General features: G+C 43.1%; 1 protein-coding gene across 4 annotated transcripts in view; it reads right to left on the bottom strand.

Annotated features, from left to right (window-relative positions):
* ARFGEF3 (ARFGEF family member 3) overlaps positions 1-19247 on the bottom strand; it is a 131019-nt gene that overhangs the window by 37670 nt on the left and 74102 nt on the right. For all 4 annotated transcript variants that reach the window (XR_004968743.1, XM_036316579.1, XM_036316578.1 and 1 more), the window contains 8 exons: positions 13441-13553; positions 11734-12644; positions 8332-8498; positions 7199-7364; positions 3458-3565; positions 2914-3129; positions 2642-2752; positions 336-486 (listed from right to left, as the gene is read on the bottom strand). Coding sequence is in view for 3 of the 4 variants with exons in the window: in XM_036316579.1 (XP_036172472.1) it covers positions 336-486; positions 2642-2752; positions 2914-3129; positions 3458-3565; positions 7199-7364; positions 8332-8498; positions 11734-12644; positions 13441-13553 (1943 nt within the window). In the remaining variant the exon portion in view is untranslated. The remainder of the gene's footprint in view (positions 1-335; positions 487-2641; positions 2753-2913; positions 3130-3457; positions 3566-7198; positions 7365-8331; positions 8499-11733; positions 12645-13440; positions 13554-19247) is intronic.

Here is a 19247-nt window from a genome sequence, read left to right as displayed (position 1 = left end):
AGATCCACATAGTACTCATTAACTGACATGGCTTTTATCATCCACTATTTAAGAAATTGGTTTTTCTTCCTTTGTAAAACACATCTGCCTCTCCTAGACAATGTCCATAATCTAGTCATAATCTCCTGAATCCTATCCTGTATGTTCTCTATGACATACATTCAGTTGGGCCCCTGGTCCCTCTTCTCTTTTTAATCTCTCACTTGGGGTTTACCCAAACTCTCGAACTATTCCCTCTGTTTAAGGGCTGCAGACCCTGGAGTTCACCCCTTCCATCACCCTCAGGATGCCATGGCAGGGTGGGTGCCATGCGGGGTGGGGATCCCGCCATGCACCTGAACACGTGTGGCCAGCAGTCCGGGTTGTGGCTTCCCATCTCCAATCCTACACTGAGGATGGCGTCCATGCACAAGACGTGGGCTGTGTGCAGCCACACCCCCTGCAGCTTCCCGATCTGCTCCAGTTTCTGCTCCACTTTTAGTTTCACTGTGCCAGAAAGACATTCATTAAAATAGCATTCTGAGTGAGGGAGACAGAAAGGGAGAGAGAATGGATGGAGAGGAAGAAATGTGCTATCATGCAAGGGCAAAGGGAAACAGAAGACAACACTGGCAGCAAGTTCCTCCATGGCAGGTCCCTGTGGTTCATCATGCAAGTTCCTTAGCCCTCGGGCCCCACCGACACTGGAGACTCCAGCTCTGTGACATCAGAAGTTGGATGGAATCTGAGCTGGTGGGTGCAGCTCCTCCAGGCCCACCCCTGGGCTCTGGATCAGGCTACATGTGCTGACCCCAGCTAAAGCCATCTGGGCCCAGACCCTTCCCTGCCCCTGTGTACTCAAAGTAATAATATGGAAGGATTCTTGATGTTCTGCAAGTTCTCTCTGAGATTTAATGTTACGCCTTCATGATGATGATCACCCAAAGCAACCTATGTATTATGCTCTGAATGTCACGATGACTGCTTTATATCTAAAAATTACCATATCATTTCATTCCCTGAGTTTACATTTATATTTGTGACCTTCAAGTAATAATTTTTATTGTAGAATATTAATGAGAAAGGATGCAGAAGATGACTTAAGATGTCAATTATGCTAAATGCCAAGACAAGGCCAAACGATGACATTCTCCATGAATAAGGGTATCAAATTGTTGGAAGACAGCCCTGGTGGGACAATGAGTGATGAGCCAGAACCCAGAAATAGAGCACGCTCACATCAGAGGAAGTCGAAGAGTATTCCTGCTGCAAGGGGCAAATTGACTTTTAGCAAAGCATCATTTGTGACATGCATCTGATATTGATTTTTTTATTTGCATATAATTTGAATATTAGTTTTCATTTTGAAGTTGTAAAGCTTTAAATGTAAGAATTTTTATATAATTTATGGTCGTGCATATTAAGTGCAATTGTGATACCCTTTTTCAGTTAATACTGGGATCTGTGAGTACTGCTTTGCTTTCATATGGATCTATATATAACGTTCAAGTTTGAGGAACAGTGCCCAGCCTGTTTTTCTCAGCTTTTAAAAATGTGCCCCATGTTCCTGTCACTAGCTTACTTTACAGTATATACCTGATACATAGCATTCGCATACATTGGACCAAGCTTCCCATTTTTTCCTTCTGTTGGCTGTTTGCCATTTATCTTCCTCATTAGGAAGGCCATCTTCTTTCCTTATCCTATACAATAAAAGCCTAATATGCTAAGTGTCCCGTCATATGGTCATCCATTCAACCAATCAAAGCGTAATATGCTAATGATATGCTAAGGCCTCTCAACCGCTTCCTATTACATGCACTGACCACCAGGGGGCAGTTGACCAGTTGAGCAGTTACTATGACGTGCATTGACCACCAGGGGGCAGATGCTATGACAGGTAGGTTAGCTTGCTGCTGGGGTCCAGCCAATCGGAACTGAGCAAGACTGGCCAGACATGCCCTGGAGCCCTCCCTCGGTCCCTCCCCGGCCCCGAATGTGCACTGGTGTGAATCCTTGGCCTGGCCTGCACCCTCTTGCAATCCGGGACCCCTCGGGGGATATCGGAGAGCTGGATTTGGCCTGATCCCGCAGGCCAGGCCGAGGGACCCCATTGGTACATGAATTAGTACATTGGGTCTCTAGTACTTAGATAATCACCCACTTCATTAACTAACTGATTAAATAAAAATCAACTCTCTTCTGAGTTCACAAAGCTCAAGTTTTTCTCTGACAAGAGCAAAGTCTTCCTGTGCCTCCTCTCAGGGAGTTCCTCCATCTGTTTGATTTCCCCCTTCAGAAAACTGGCCACTCCGCCTTCTCTGCTGTAACCTACAATGTCCTCAAATGTGCACTCTGTGAAGTGCCAAGCCAGTGGCCAGATGACGACAGAGGTTTGACTAGCTCAGCTGGTGGACCTCTGGTGTCCTACGCAACACCTGTGAGCAGCCATTATGCCTCTGGTATTCAGAGGGATAAGCAGTCGGTTAGATCACCCCTGTAAAACAGACCCAAGCCTACGACCCGGTGGGATCTCATGATTAGTGGTAAACCTATACCATGTTTCACACCCGGAATGGACAGGAGTGCCTGCTCTTGCACGTGCATGTGTGTGCACACCGCACATAAGACACCAGGTGAGCTCTGGCCTGTCAGCTGTTACCTTGTGCTATGGCATCACTGGGTTCTTGGACTTCCTTGTCCTCTTTCTCTTCCTGGACACAGGAGGCAGCTGCCATTTGGGCAAGGGCCGAGGCGCAGTTAGCTGCAACTCCTTTAGAGGAAACAAACAAGTTACCCCTTAATTGAGTCTATTCTCTAGCCACCCACCTGGCAGACTCTCCTAAAAGACTTGTTTCCCACTAGGCCATTCCCAATGTGTTCCGCAGGTACACCCCTCAGGCCGTGGGTCACAAATTCTCCTCCCGCCAGTACCTAGAGCACAGCTCAGCCGCGCCGCTTTCCGCAGCCCATCCAGGCTCATGCAGATGGCGTCGCGTTCTTTCTGGTTCTGCTCTTTGATGCCTTCAGCTCCTAGAATGAAGGCCAGCCCTTTGGAGCTCCCTGCCATGCGGCCAGTCAGGGGAGTTGATAAAGTATCGATCAAGTTCTTCCAGCAGCCAACCAGGATATAGCGAGCAAATGCCACACCTAGAATGTGAAAGGGCATGGGTCACTTTTTGGAGACAAAAACAACCGGCAATGAATGACAGCACGGGATTCTTTGGCCATCAAGATAGCAATGCTGAGCTGTGTGCAATTCTACTATAGGAAATAGAGTTTAATGGATTGCACTTTGTGCTTATAAATAATGAATGTTCCATCGTTGGCTGGATGATGCTAAGTAACTTCCACCAGGCACTTGTTCTGCAAAGACAAAACCTTAATTCATTTATGTCAGCCCTGGAAACTGCCAATAATGATTTAATTGCTAGTGCCACATGTGATGTATGTATATTCATAAACTCAAGGCCCTTACCTGCTACTGTGGAGTCATCAATCCTCCTGCTCTGGGTGAAAGGAGACTCTGTAGAAGCAGAGGCCATCAGCTGGCCCCCAATCGCGCTGCTCTCTAAGCCATCAATATCTGCCGAAGTAAAACAGCAATGTTTTCCTTGAATAGCACAGTCCAGTCAAAAACAGGCGGCCACCACAGTATTTATTTTCCCCCCAATAAACATCCCTTGGATCTGTTACATAACAAGTATGCAGCAACCTTTTATCAAAATATTAAAAATTTTGTTCCATTCAGTACAGTTTTCTTTCATTGCCAGAGCATTCTTCTTTAGGCTGCTGTATTTTTTTTTTTTAGTTGAAAAAAAAGATAGACTGCTATTTCTGTTGTTAAAAATTTATTTTTTTTAGAATAGTATGATCTTTGAGTACTTTTGTTCAAAACACTGGTATTATCCCCAAGTTTTATATATACACAGGATATCTCAACATGGATTTGTCTTTCAGAGCTTCCTCATAAATATGAAAAATAAAATAAACCTCTTTGGTGAGATAATTGTATAACCTGATTTCATAGTACTATAATAACATCTTAACAATAATAATACTTTACAATTTTCAAAGTGTGAGGACGCAACATTTTTTTCATTAGATTTTTCCCAACAACTTCAGGTATATGGGCAGAGTAGGTATTGCTTTTCCTATGTCAAAGAGGAGGAAATAAATACTCAAAGTAGATCAACTGCCCAGGCCAGGAGGCTGGTCAAGGAAGGATTTAGGTTCAGTAGTCACATCTTCTGACTCCCATCTAGGCCTCTTTCCATGAAACCACACTCCAGCTCAATATGGGATCCTAATGTACCTTGTTTAAATTTTTGTTAAACTCTCATCTACAAAATTAGCTCAACAAACCAATCCCTAACATGCTGGCAAAAAGGAATTGGCTTGGGGTTGAGAATGCAGGGCTTCAGCCTTGGCTCTGAATTAAGTTAGCTGGTAGCCTGGAGGCAGGTACTCCATTCTCAGGGCCCCAAGTTCCTCAGTAAACAGGAAGTAAGCACTGGGGAAGTGACCGTGGAGTGGAAGCATATGTACTTGAATGCAGCAACTAGCACAGCTGAACTCAATGGGAAAAGAGAGTAGCATAGGTTTATTCCTGGACTTCACCCTCCACCCAACAGGATGGTGTTTGGAAATTATTTAATTATATTTTTGAGTCTTGCAGTGACTCCAAGAAGCATAGAGACTTCTGGCAACACATTTCTTTGAAAGTTGCTAAGAGGGTAGATCTTAAAAGTTCTCATCACAAGAAAAAAAAAATTGTAACTACGTGAGGTGACTGATGTACACTAAATTTATTATGGTGATCACTGTACAATACAGACATATATCAAATCATTATGTGTACATCTTGGACTCATACAGTATCATATGTCAATTACATCTCAATAAAATCAGGGGAGGAAGACAGGGAAAAAACTACATTACAACCAAAGTGGAAACAGACCAGTTTCACTGAAATTAATATGACGCGTGGTCAGTCTAATGACATTCACCAGAAATGGCCACTTATCAAAGTTATCATGTTTCCAGTGTGCTAGGAAAAGGATTGATGAATTCAAGTAATGCCAAGTTGATCTGACCACCAAGATTCCACAATTATATAGGGCACTTTGACACGACATTAGGAATGGCCACAGTTAGGACAGTGTTGATAATCAGATGGCTGCTATAGCTTTTCCTGGCACATAATGAAAAGATGAGATGGAAGTTTCCAAGCTCTAGGTTAACTGCTGCTCAAATTCACTTGTCATTTAGTAACTGGAATTTTCTACAAAGAATCACAGAGCCTAATTTTGTCTAACTCTTATGAAAAGCTGCTTTTCTATCATTAATCTAAAGTTAGATAACTTTCCTATGGACATTGCAATTAAGCTTACTGTTCTATTATAAAAGAGATGGCTGATTAACAGTGATGACTGATGAATATAGTGACTATGAATGGCTTGTTATTTGTTCATTTCTCCATCTGCTGAATGACTCCTTTTATTAAGGTTCAGGTAAGAGATTAATTTTGGCACAAACTATGGTCTTTTAAAATTAAACCTGGCAGGCTTAGGATCCCCACCCAAATTCCAAGGCACTCTAAGCTCCGGGGAGTACCTTTAACCTCCACTGAAGGGGGTTTATGAAACAGATGGAAACCAAGGACTACTTATGGGTAGAATGAATACATGTCTCACATATTGAAGAATTTGTATTTTTCAAATGGAAGTAAATGTTATCATGATTAATAAAACATAAATTGCTCACTTGTCCAGTGATCCTGATCCTCATGGCTTAGGACCTAGCTTTGCTTCCCCCAAATTCCATCCTAGTTCTGGAATCAAAGTTCCAAATACCAGACAATGATCAGGACTCTGCTTGCTGCAGAGAGACCTCACTCTGTGCTTTGATTCCCTGTCTGATTCCTAAATAGCCCCCACATTTCTCATTGCTGGATTTCACCTGCCAGTAGTCAACTCTGCCACCTATGTGAGAGCCTCCAATACCAACCACAGGCAACATAACACACCTTTAGACAACAGATCCTGCCTCCTAGCTGGACCGTGCTGCCCCAGTCCAGTCCTGCTCCTTCCTGTCAGTGTGCCCTGCCCGGTGCAGAGCCACGGGAAGCTGTGTGAGGACATGTGGCACTACAGAGAGGGCAGGAAGATGGCTATGTGGGGCCACACTCTACATAACCTATCAATTGGAGCCAGGACGGCATCGCTCAGCTCAGAAATCAGTCTGGCAACTCAGATCAAATATAGGACAAGCCTGGAGAGCTAATTTATCAAGGTTACTAATGACTAGACCAAACTTTTGAGTCCTCCCTGACCTTTACCTGACATCATGAATGGCTGCTTTTGCCCAAAATTTTCTTTATGACCATACTCCGCAATGCTCTCATGTGAAATTTCTAATAGCTAAGTAGGGTTTTAAAAACTCTGGACACTGAAGACAAAGATGCTGGGCAACTACTTGACATTAAATTTTTTTTAAATCCTCACTCGAGGATATGTCTTATTGACTTTAGAGAGAGAGGAAGGGGGGAGAGAGAGGGAGAGAGAGAGAGAGAGAGAGAGAGAGAGAGAGAGAGAGAAACATCTATGTGAGAGAAACATTAATCAGTTGCCTCCTATATGTGCCCCGCCCCAATTGGGAATCAAGCCCACAAGCTTTCGGTGCACCGGACAATGCTCCAACCAACTGAGCCACTCTGGCCAGGCTACTTGACATTATTTTTAATTCTGGTGCCACTGGGAAAAGAGGGGAGGACCTCTGGTATGGACAAGAAATGGGGAAGAAGCCAAGTTTAAAATAAATCATTCTACGTTACTGGCACTGAAGGCTATAGCACAATACAGATAATAGTATCTACTAGTATATGAGAATTTCCAGGAATAATTCTGGGCTTCGTGCCCAGAAAGTACTTCATATCCCAGAAGAGCCCTACAGTTTTCCACCAACAGGCAGAGGTGCTAAGTAAGTCCTTATCTAGTGTGGCACAGTGAGCTGCGCAGTCCCACAGGGGAAAAGGACAGGACACTCTTGTGAGGTGAATTCGTGACACTTCTCTCCAATTGTCACCATCTGCCAGGGCAGTCTTGTGGGTGCCATTTTAAGGTCTGCTTGAATCAAACACCGTTACTGCTCTGAAAGGGGATGTGAAGAGGGAACCCTCCCACCCGAGTGGCACGGAGCTGTGTGAGGGGCCACTGACCGGTCAGCATGGTGATGAGCGGAAGGCTGTTGTCCTCGGGGCTGCCCCAGTAGCCAGCCTCTCCCAGCATGTTTCTGTCGAGCACCTGATGGTAGAGTTCCTCGATCCAGGCCTGGGAGAAGATCATCAGCACCCCGCTGGTCTGGACCTGCTTCATGAACTCTTTCTACAGGGAAGATCACAGGAGGAAATGACCAAATCAGACCCCCTGCCAGCAAACAGGCTCCTCCACTGCCTCCTCACTCCCCACGCCCCCGGAACCACTGCTTGTAGGAAAAACAAAACCTGTTGATTGCGGGTGGGAGATGGAGAAGTCCCAAACTTCATGAAGGTCCTTTCATTTATATCTCTTTAAGAAACCCTGCTGAAGGATTAGAACACCGCATTTTATATTTTTTACTCTCTGATGTGTGGGAGGATTAGAAACTTAACAGAACAGGGCTTCTTCTTGCTGCCCAACAGCAGCAGCTGAGTGGAATGCGCCCCCTGAAAATTCATGGGTGCTTCAAGAGAAACTTACATGCATGAAGCCACCACTGATCCTGGGGAACCTACACTTTATCGAGCAAACGATCACTGATACCGTTCACACAGCTCCATGGATTAGGTGTAGGAACGGACATTAGGGGACACCACAGAGTGGCTGGCTGGGGCAGGAGATCCGACCACAGGATAAGCACCATCCTTCTCCCCCAGACCTTACAGGAGGAGCTTTGTTGTTGACAATGAGTAAGCTTAGCTCCGGGTCACCCGAGGAGGTCTAGGCACATTTTGGAAGACAATGAAAAGTTTTTGTAAAAGACACCTTCATTTTCAGCAAAGGGGACCATTCCCTGCACACCTTCTGCTGCTACTTAACCTGCTGATCATGAGTTTTGGAACATGTCTCCTGTGTGTGTTGAATAATGCCACCCGATGAAATGACTGGGCCATTGGCAGGCAGCCGTGTCCAGGCACTTGGGGTCCTGCACTCTCCGGAGCAGGGGGTGAGTCTGCGCTCCCTGCGCAGTACAAACCTTCACATCTTTTTCTGCCCTCCACAGCGCCACCCTCACAGGGCACTGACGCTCAGCATCCCAGCCCAGAGGTCACTGCCTGTCCTCACAGGGTCAGGGTGGACAGCGCACACTCACCATCATGCCAGGCGCCAGGGCTGGCCGCTTCCGGTAGTAGTCGCCATGGGAGAGCTTCAGGTTGAGGAGCAGAGCGCAGTGCGCTGCCGTGTACAGGCTGTCCGCGTTCATCAGCATCTGCAGGCTGAGGCTGCTGTTCCCGTCAAACCCAGGGGAGTGCATCATGCCTAAGGGAGAGGACCAAGAGACCTTAGGGCAGTGGTTCTCAACCTTCTGGCCCTTTAAATACAGTTCCTCATGTTGTGACCCAACCATAAAATTATTTTCGTTGCTACTTCATAACTGTAACGTCGCTACTGTTATGAATCGTAATGTAAATATCTGATATGCAGGATGGTCTTAGGAGACCCCTGTGAAAGGGTCGTTGGACCGCCAAAGGGGTCGCGGCCCACAGGTTCAGAACCGCTGCCTTAGGGGCTGCAAGCAGTGCACTTGCCAGCCTGGCTTACAGCCAGCCAGGAAGCAATCCTAGTGACAGGCACATGTATCACGTAGGGCATATCTGAAAAGCAATGACAGCCTGGAAGGCATATTTCTAGGGTCAGCTACACGCCCCAGCCTGGTGGCACAGAGCATACAGTCTGGAGTCAACCTACCTGGGCAAATCTTTATGTGCTACTCACCAGCTACTTTGGTAAAATCACTAAGACCCTCTAAATCTCAGCTTTTTACCCAGAAATGGGCAGAGTATTTGACTTCATGTAGCTCCTGCTCAAAGTCTTCAATGGCTTCCCATCACAATAAAATAAAACCCAACTTCCTTCCCTTCTCTCCTTCTACTCACTACAGCCACGCTGACCTGTGTTCCCTGACCTCACCAAGCCTGGGCCTGCCTCAGGGCCTTTGCATTTGTTTCCCCACCTCCCAGAATGGTCGCCCCAGATCTCTAGACTTGCTTACTCCATTTTTTCAGGTTTCAGAGACCTTCCCTTTCTTTCTTTTTAAAAATATACTTTATTGATTTTTTATAGAGAGGAAGGGAGAGAGAGAGTTAGAAACATCGACCAGCCGCCTCCTGCACATCTCCTACTGGGGATGTGCCCGTAACCCAGGTACATGCCCTTGACCGGAATCGAACCTAGGACCCTTCAGTCCGCAGGCCGACGCTCTATCCACTGAGCCAAACCGGTTTCGGCCAGAGACCTTCCCTTTCAACTCGAATGCCTCAATGGCATTTATTCTACCCAGCATTATATTAATATACTAGAGGCCCAATGCACAAAATCTGTGCAAAGAGCTCAGCCCTCGCAGCCCTGGCTTCGTCTGGAAGGTGATTCGGACAGTCATTCTGCTATTTGGTCTAATTAGCATATTAGCTCTTTATTATATAGGATAATTTGTTTATTGTCTGCCACCACTACTGTTATCTACTATTATGTAAGATCTATGAGAGGGTGGGACTTCGTTTTTTTTTCACTAGAGAATGAATCTCCAGTGTCTAGAACAGTGCCTGGCATACAGTAGAGCCTCAAAAATATTCACTGAATGAATGAATACAAATGAATGAACAAGTTTGCTATGAGATCTAGATGCAATAATGCATGGAGGATGCTTAGTGCAGTAACTCATAATTATATACTTTTCTAGAAGTAATAGTAATCCTCAAATTTGGGTATAAACTATAGGAACTACAACCTTCAGCTTATTCTGGCTATTGTTTTTTCCAGTTTATGAAGTTCATTCTCTCTGTCATTAAGATGTTCTTTACGAAAAGGGCTGAAAGGATGACATAACTTTTAATACTTCTGCAAGGGTATCTGTGGGATAAATTCCTAAGAACAGAATAAAGACATATATAGATAGATATGGCCAAAATACCTTCCAAATAGTTTTATACCAATCTTTTCTTCTACCCACTATGCATAAGAATATTATTCTACCCACTCAACATACTGGGAACCATCAATTTTTTAAACCTTTGTAATCACATTATATGATTTTCTTGAGAACAAATTTGTTAAGTCTATGATTCTAATTTTCTGATGATACAAGTAATAAGAAATTTTTTTTTTTTTAGTTCTTTGGAAAAAGGTACAAAGAAGAAAATGAAAATCATCTGTAATCATACCATTCTGAGATAAGAATTAACATTTTGATATTAACTTTGAATCCTTTTAAAAATTATATTATGAGCATTATCCATATCATTAAATATTATTTGAAAACATAATTTTAATGGCTACATAATATAAATGGATGTACTCATTTAGTTTTTCCCTTATTTGGGGACATTCAGATTAATCCTAACATTTTTGCTGTGAAGCGATACTATCATATACATTTTGGTGTACCAATCTCTATTGGAATGTGTTTCCTTCGTGTAGATTTCCAGGAGTCAATGACATGCTGGCTTCCCATGTGTACCCATCTGTCAGGACTTGGAAAACCATCTCACATTGGCTGAGCTACAGTTTTTCAGCCAGTGATTGATTTTTCACCAGGACAAATCAACTGCAGAGGTTTTTGTGTTCTTAAACAGCATCTCTGATGTACCCAGCCATTCACCCGCCCCCCCATCCACCCACGCTCCCTGGTGTGGTACATGCGATGAGTAAGAGCACAGTCTCTGGAATCAGACTGTTTATATCCTAGCATCCCCACTCGCAGCCATGTACCTTGGGTAACGTACCACTTAACCTCCCCATGCCTCAGCTTTCTCATCTGTAAAATGAGGACAATACCACCTACCTCTATTGTTTTAAATTAATTAATACATGTAAAACTCTTAACGTGGTGCGTTTAGGAAGTGCTATGTTAGTACTATTGTTATTATTATTGCAGATACACATAAATGCTGGAAAATGACTCCCAGAAACGACACCAATATATTTCAGAGATAATCTCTGGATGATTGGAAAGGCACAGAAACACAAATGTAAAGATTTTCTCTAGCTTCACCTCAGTATTCTATGGTCAAGGGACCCTTGAATTTCAGGGGGAGGTACAGTTGACCACCCTGGGGTTGGACAATCATTTATTTCTCCCATAAAATTTTGCACCCATTAATTGCTTTCTTTCTGTACTACCCTGAGATAATAGAAAATATATACATTGGTCTTTGCCCGCACTTCCTGGCACAGAGCTCCTAAAACCCTTGTATTTCCTAAGCGAGAAGAATGCCAGGAGCATCCCTTATTCTAATACTTGTAGTTGATCCCCTCCTTGCCACAGGGCTCCTAAAACTTGTAAATTTCTAAGTGATAAGAGAACCAAGAGCATCTTTTGTTTAAAGAGGTGACTCGGGTGGGTTCCTGGATGGGGGCTGGCCACCATAAAGACCAAAGCATGATTAAAAGCTTGGAATTTTCAGTTCTACCCACTCCCCCACACTCCAGAAAGGGGACAAGGGCTGGTATGCTCTGAATGTTCTTGGTGACTATATAGCGAACATTGCTTACCAACCTGAGCAGAAGGTAGAGGCAAAGTTCTGGAGGGCCGAGTCCACCTCCTCCACGCTGGGCAGGGCCAGGAGGCGAGGAAGGAGCCCCTCAAGAGACTGCACAAACAGCCTCGCGCTGTGCTGGTCGGCCTCCTGGTTCTTCAATAGTTTGAGAGACAGAGCAGCAGTCCGCAGGGACCTGTGGCCCAGGCAGTCCCGCGGGGTCTGCTCCTCATCGGCCAGTGAGCAGTTGTCCGACCCAATGTCCGACACGTCAGACCTCCCTGAGTCCTTTTCCGCTGCCATCGAGTACTGGTCGCAGGAATCAAATTCCGTCCTAGAGAGATCCTGGTCATCCACGCTAAAATTGCTCTCACTGTATCTAGATCCGTAGGACCTCATCCTGCAGTCCACTGACAGGAAGTTCGTGATGTCAGGGTAGGCGACCATGTGGCTTCTCTGAACAACATCTGGTTGGTCTACTGCTTCTGGCTCTGACACTTTGCTCAGCATCTCCTTGCTCTCCTGGATGGCTGGGGACTTGAGGCCATTCTTGTGGTTTCCGGAGTGGTCCTCAGGGGTGGTCTGACCCAACTCTCCCTCCAAAGTGGTCTGGCCCGTGTCCGTGGTCACACTGATGCTGATGTCAGGGCTCCTCTCATTCCCCGGCTCCCACGGCGTATGTTCCGAGGACAGGACTCGCCGCTGCCAGCGGAAGTCGGCCTCATTGATCTCCATGGAGTCCCTGCTGGACTCAGGCCCGTCCTTCAGCTCCTCCAGGCGCTGGAGCAGCAGCTGCACCTGACCTTCACTCAAGCCCTTGCCCTGGCTGAGCTCGTCTAGGGCCCCGAGTAAGGTGCAGACGCAGGACACGGCGGCATAGCAAGCTTCGATGCCACCCTTGATGCACGCTTCAGTCATGCCATCCATGATGCTAAAAGCGTTCAAAGGAGAAAGCGGGATCAATACACGAAGCATGGGAAAATGCTCCAAAATAAACAAGTATTGTTCGACCTGCGGACAGTATAGTATTCAAAACATGTGCTCTGATTTACCTGAAATTAAATGGTCTGAGCAAAAAGTAACGGACACAAACACGCTCAAGATGGCAGAGGAAAACCTCCAGGTAAGGCAGCCCACCCTGAATCCTGCGCTCAGGGCGGCTGGTTTACTTGGGTACAAGCAAAATTCCGAATGGGAATTTGTCATCTTCACAGTGACAGACAATGAATATCTCACCATTGTATTAGGTTCAGTTTTCAAACAGAAAATGGTTATAATGGCTATGATTATAGATGTGCACATCTTCTATACAGTAAACATATTCCTGAATAGATACATGTGAATATAGCTATTACAAATCAGATACTTTTTCATTTTGTAGGGGGAAAAGGAAATCATCTCTAGCTCAAAGGAATCCTCAAGGAGAAACTCTATAGTTACTGTAATTAATTGGAAAAGGTTTTCTCTAAAATAACCCCAATAAATAATGTTTGTACATTTCATTTTGTACATTGGGTTTTTTAAGTAAATATAAAATTATGGAAAGTTATACAGTTATAATAAATTGGGATAAGAGTTCTCATATGGTCTGTGGGTATGTTATTAAATAGTCACACCTCATATAGTATAGAATCACAAAATTTCAGGGATTCAAAACAAGGTCAAGAGTATTCAGAGAAGCAGTCTTTGCCAAGCAATAGAGACCTAAAAAGGAGAATGTATCATACAGTTTGAGAAGATCCAGATGAGACTTTCTTTTTGAAATTGATCTTTTTCTGGATTCGGGTTCAGTGGAGCTGGGTCCCGCCAAATCACAGAGACGCTGGGGGCTCCCAAGTAGCTAGAATTAAAAAAAGCGGGGGGAGGGGGATGAAATAACGAAAAAGTGAATCACATAAAAAACGTTTTTAAAACTGTGAGATCAAATGAACATATGCTTTCCCCACTAAGTGATACAGCCTAAGGAGAAGCACCACTATTTGGAAGTCAAATCTTAGAAGAAGTGATCTGGGTGTTCTTTTTTTTTTATGTATTATAATTTTTTTCTTTTTAAAATAAATCTTTATTGTTCAGATTATTACAGTTGTTCCTCTTTTTTCCCCCCATAGCTCCCCTCCACCCAGTTGCCATCCTACCCTCTGCCCTTACCGTCCCCCCCACTGACCTCATCCATAGATGTACGATTTTTGTCTAGTCTCTTCCTGCATCCCCCACACCCCTTTCCTCCTAAGAATTGTCAGTCCACTCCCTTTCTGTGCCCCTGATTCTATTATATTCACCAGATTTTTTATTCACTTGATTTTTAGATTCACTTGTTGATAGATATGTATTTGTTGTTCATAATTTTTATCTTTACCTTTTTCTTCTTCTTCCTCTTCTTAAAGGGTACCTTTCAGCATTTCATATAATGCTGGTTTGGTGGTGATGAACTCCTTTAGCTTTTCCTTATCTGTGAAGCTCTTTATCTGACCTTCAATTCTGAATGTTAGCTTTGCTGGATAAAGTAATCTTGGTTGTAGGTTCTTGGTATTCATCACTTTAAATATTTCTTGCCACTCTCTTCTGGCCTGCATGGTTTCTGTTGAGAAATCAGCTGACAATCGTATGGGTACTCCCTTGTAGGTAACTAACTGTTTTTCTCTTGCTGCTTTTAGGATTCTCTCTTTGTCTTTTGCTCTTGGCATTTTAATTATGATGTGTCTTGGTGTGGTCCTCTTTGGATTCCTTTTGTTTGGGGTTCTCTGTGCTTCCTGGACGTGTAAGTCTATTTTTTTCACCAGGTAGGGGAAGTTTTCAATATCTTGCTCGCTCTCTCTCTTCTTATGGCACCCTCATAATTCAGATGTTGGTACGCTTGAAGTTGTCCCAGAGGCTCCTTACACTATTTTCATATTTTTGGATTCTTTTTTCTTTTTGTTTTTCTGGTTGGGTGTTTTTTGCTTCTTCGTATTTCAAATCTTTGACTTGAGTCTTCTGTAGAGTGCTCATGGATTCCCAGCTCCCCAGTTTAGGACTGGCTTTGGCCAAGAAAGTGCTTAAGGATTGTTTCAAGTTTTTTATAGCACAGAACTAGAAAGCACTTGCATCAATGTTCTTTAGAGAGATTGGCCTGTAATTTAACTGTCCTATTCTCTCTTGGTCTTATTTTGCTATCATGTTGGCGAGCTTTAAACACTGGGTTAAGAAGTACTCCATCTCCCTACTCTCTGGAAAAGTCCATGTATTAGAATTACCTGTTCCTTGAATATTTCTAAAGTTATGTGCAGCCAGTAATTTTTTTCTAAATAGAATTTTACCTACTGATTCAACTACTTTAAAGATAATGGGACTATTTAGGTCCTCAATTTCTTCATGAGCCAACATTAAAATAAATAAATAAATAAATAAATATTATTGATTTCAGAGAGGGAGAGAAATAGACACATCAATGATGAGAGAATCATTGGTTGGCTGCCTCCTGTGCACCCCCTACTAGGGATTGGGCCCACAACCCAGGCATGTGCCTTTGACTGGAATTGAACCCGGGACCCTTCAGACCGCAGGTGGACACTCTATACACTGAGCCAAACCAGCTAGGGCATGAGCCAACTTTTTAAAGATTGAGTTGTTTCTTAGAAATTCATCCATTTTATCTAAATTATCAAATATAGTGGCCTAGGGTGCCTTCTATAGTTATGAGCATTTTTTTCATTCTTATTTTTGTTTGTTTTTAATGATTCTGCAATATTTTTTACTGCTTTTTCCAGGAGTTTTTAAATTTTCTTAGTCTTTTCAGAGTCCTGGGACTTTTCACTCTATGGATCTACTATGTTATGTTTCCTATTTGTCACATTACTTTCTGCTTTTATCCTTATTTTCCCTCCTTTCTGCTTACTTTTAATTTAATCTGCTTCTCTCCTAACTACCTAAGCTGGAAAATTAGAACACTAAGTTTAGGCTGTTTTTTAATATAAGCAATTGAAGCTATCAATATCCTTCTGTGCACTGCTTTGGCTGCATCCTACAAGTTTTCGTGTATAGAATTTTCATATTTGTTCAATATTCACTTTATTTCCATATAGTAGAAGTCTATGGAATATTGCAATTTGAGGCTAACTTAATTCAAGAAAGGCTGGTTAATTAAGTGTATTGGAACAGACATCTTATCCCATGTCTATTATTTTCAAAGTGAATTATATTTGCATTCCTGATATATTAAGTAGAAAAAGTTATATCCTAAAGGTCACTCTTCTTCCGCTGTCTCCCTATTTTTTTATGCCAGAAATTGGAAGCTTCTGCTCTCTTGGAAGCACAGAAATGAAGCTTCCACATTTTTCTCCACATTCTATTTCTTTGACATTGAAATCTCCCCCAACACACACACACACACACACACACACACACACACACACACACCCCTAGGCCTGCATTCAAGTGAAGTGGTTAGGCATATGGCCTCTAGCTGCCCCATTTCTTGCTAGAAGGGTAAGTCATTTCAGGAGGAATGGAGTGGGAAATATCCCTTTCTCTTGGGATCCATTACATTCTCTAATCTAGATTTATCAGTAATAAATTAGATTACATATATGAATTCCCACATTAATCTTATATTTATTATTCAGTTGTTTCCAAATCTGGAGGGAAAGGGGACTGAATAATTAGGCCTCTGAAGAACCCTCAGTATGTTTAATGTCAGCTTCTTCAGGTGGGAATGAGGGATATGAAGTCAGTGGTTGGGTGTCACAGCTCTGATAAAGATTAGGAAACTCCTAAAGCTGAACCATGGGAGAGAGAGAAGGAAGCAAGGTGTATTTTTTGGGGGAAAGTGAAACAGAAAAGAAAATATACTTTGAAAAACAAACTGTCCTGCATGTCTTTGATGAACATGTACAGGGGGCATATGGCAGAGCGAAAAATTACAAAGGAAACAGGAAATAATACACCAGGGTTCAAACTCCAAAAGGCTAAGCAAACATCCTGGGTGCCCAGTGGTTTTGTGTGCATAAACCCAGCACATTTTGGTTTCTAGGTTACCAGCCTTCCCAAATTGTTGGCGCTGTCATAGTAAGTGGAGGTACTGCTTTACAGAGCAACCTGGCCCACGTCAACCTGCTGTGTCCATGGGGCAGCACTGCCTGGACACGCTATGCTACCAGGTGCTGGGCTCTAATTCTGTGCTTGCCCTGCAAAATAACCTTGGGAAGCTAGAACATCTATGAAAAAGGGGGAAACATAACTAACTTCCTTTACAGTAGTCAAGACATTATTTTAAATGCATTTAGACACCTACATACCCTGTAGGCAAAGTATTTTTAGCATTCAGGTATCAAGTGGCTCTACCATGGGTAGTTACAGCTCCAGGGCCTGTCAACTCGGAGGTTGCTGCTGCTCACAAAATACCCTCTTTGCAAATGGTCTGTTTTCAGGCCCATCTGTCATAGTCAAAATATATTAAACGCTTATTCTGATTCAATCTCTGCAGTGTCAGGTACTAGGGGAAACATACAAAAGCAACACGTACAAAAATATATTTAGGAGACAAGAAGTTTGTTCCACACTGAACTGTGAAACAATCAGTGTTTTGCCACATATAATCAATTGTAAGTGATGGGATGGGATTTTAAGCAGAGCAAAATCAGTGGTTTGAGGAAGCAAAGCCATAAAGGAGGAGGATTTTGACAGCAAAGAGGCAGCTGTATTAGAACACCTGGGTTCATGTTTTAACTCTACAACACACAAGGACTTGGGGCAAATAGCAACTTCTTATGGAGCCTCAGTTCTCCATCTGGAAACTGGGCATATCATCTTCCTAAGGGAGACTGTAAATAAGCCAATGTGAGGTGCCAGTAGTGTCTAGCCTATTGTAATCAACCAATTATGTGGAAGTGGCCAATAGGACCGGGGGAGTCTGAATAGAGGCAGGAAGGTGGGAATTGAACAAAACAGGGTCGGTCAGATGGAATAAGAGTGATCCTGGGAAAAGAGAATGAAAACCAAACAGTCTAGAAACTTAGCAGAGGAATTCAGACTTGAGGGATAAGGAGTTATTTGAGAGTGGGAAAGCTGTCAACAGTGGTGATTTATGAACCTAAGTTCAGAAAGACAAAATGAAGACAAGCAGGAGACAAAGAGACCAGCAGGTACACTACTCCGGGCAGGAAGTAATGAGGACCAGTATTTCCATTCATCATGCTTTGCTTTTCTCTTCCTTAGATTAGCAATAATTGCACCAAATATTTGTTTAGCATTTTATGCTTACAATGTACTTATACAAACTTGATCACATTTTGAGCTCCCACCCTTTAAAATATCACTACTATGTTCAGATGAAAAATTGTAAGTTCAGAGTTAAATGATTTAGCTACTATAATGTGGCTGGTGGATTTGCACTCTGATTTTTAAACGTAGGATTACGAGAGGGTCACTGAGCCAACTCCAGCAAAGGAGCTCCTGGAGTAATTTGCATTGCAGTATCAAAGGTAAGTCCAGTAGTAAGTGTGGTATAGGAAATGACCATAGGTTTAGGCTCAGCTAGACCAGCGTTTGCACCATTTCTCTCTCTTGGTGACCTTGGGCAAATCATTTGACCATTTGAAGACTTAGTTTCTTTGTAGGAGAGAAAATCCTTTTTCTTGACATCATGTTTCTATGGGAGGAGCATCCAGTGGAATAAAACTCTGGGCCTCTCTTCTCTCTTTCTCTCACTTCTTCCCAGTGGTGAATTCAGGAGGAGGTGAGCATGCGTGGCTTTTCTTAAAGACCTGCCTCTTCAGAAAATGCCCACTTCTACTGCCCACATTACCAGCTTAATAGGCAGGGCTGGGTCTGCAGGTGAGGTTTGCTGTTTGGGTGGTAACAACGGAGTCTAGCCTCCCAAACTATGTCATATTCACCAACCTAGTGTTGGTTGGTTATTAAAGCTGACCCTTTGATCTCCATTGCCTGAAGCAATGATCTTCAACACTGCAAAGTCATCATGAATATTAAAAGCTAATGATGTGAAGTGCCTGACACATAGTAGGTAAGAAAAAGATGTGGTTATCATTGTGTGCTCATCGATTTTCTTAACCAGCAATTCAATCTGGCTCGCTTTTTCATTTCTAGAAACACAGGATCAGAACTTGCCATCATCCATTACAGTCAACTCTCATTAAAACAACACCAAGAAGCATTTAAAATTAAGCTTTTTAGAAATGGTGAGTAACAAATATTGCTTAGAATAAATGAGTCATCAACAAGGGAATTTTGCTACTCTGTTGTTTTGGTGTTAGGTACCAAAAGGAAGTGCAATTTGACTCTCACAACCAAGTTTGCAAATACAAAAATGTTGATTGCTTTTCTTTTTTGTTAGTTGAGAGAAAGCAGAGGAATTCTTGTTTAAAGTACCTTTAAAATAACCCAAATTCCTCCTCAAAACCATGAAGAAGCACGCTGGTATGGACAACCTTATATTCTCACCAGGAGATACAAGGCCTAAGAAGGGATGGGGCGAAGGGTCCCATTAGTAATACTCTTTTCTGGATAATGTAAAACCTGAGTATAAAATTTTGAAATC

Source organism: Myotis myotis, unplaced genomic scaffold (assembly GCF_014108235.1).
Source record: "Myotis myotis isolate mMyoMyo1 unplaced genomic scaffold, mMyoMyo1.p scaffold_m19_p_7, whole genome shotgun sequence".
Taxonomy (NCBI): Eukaryota; Metazoa; Chordata; class Mammalia; order Chiroptera; family Vespertilionidae; genus Myotis; species Myotis myotis.
This window is presented reverse-complemented; position numbering and strand designations above follow the sequence as displayed.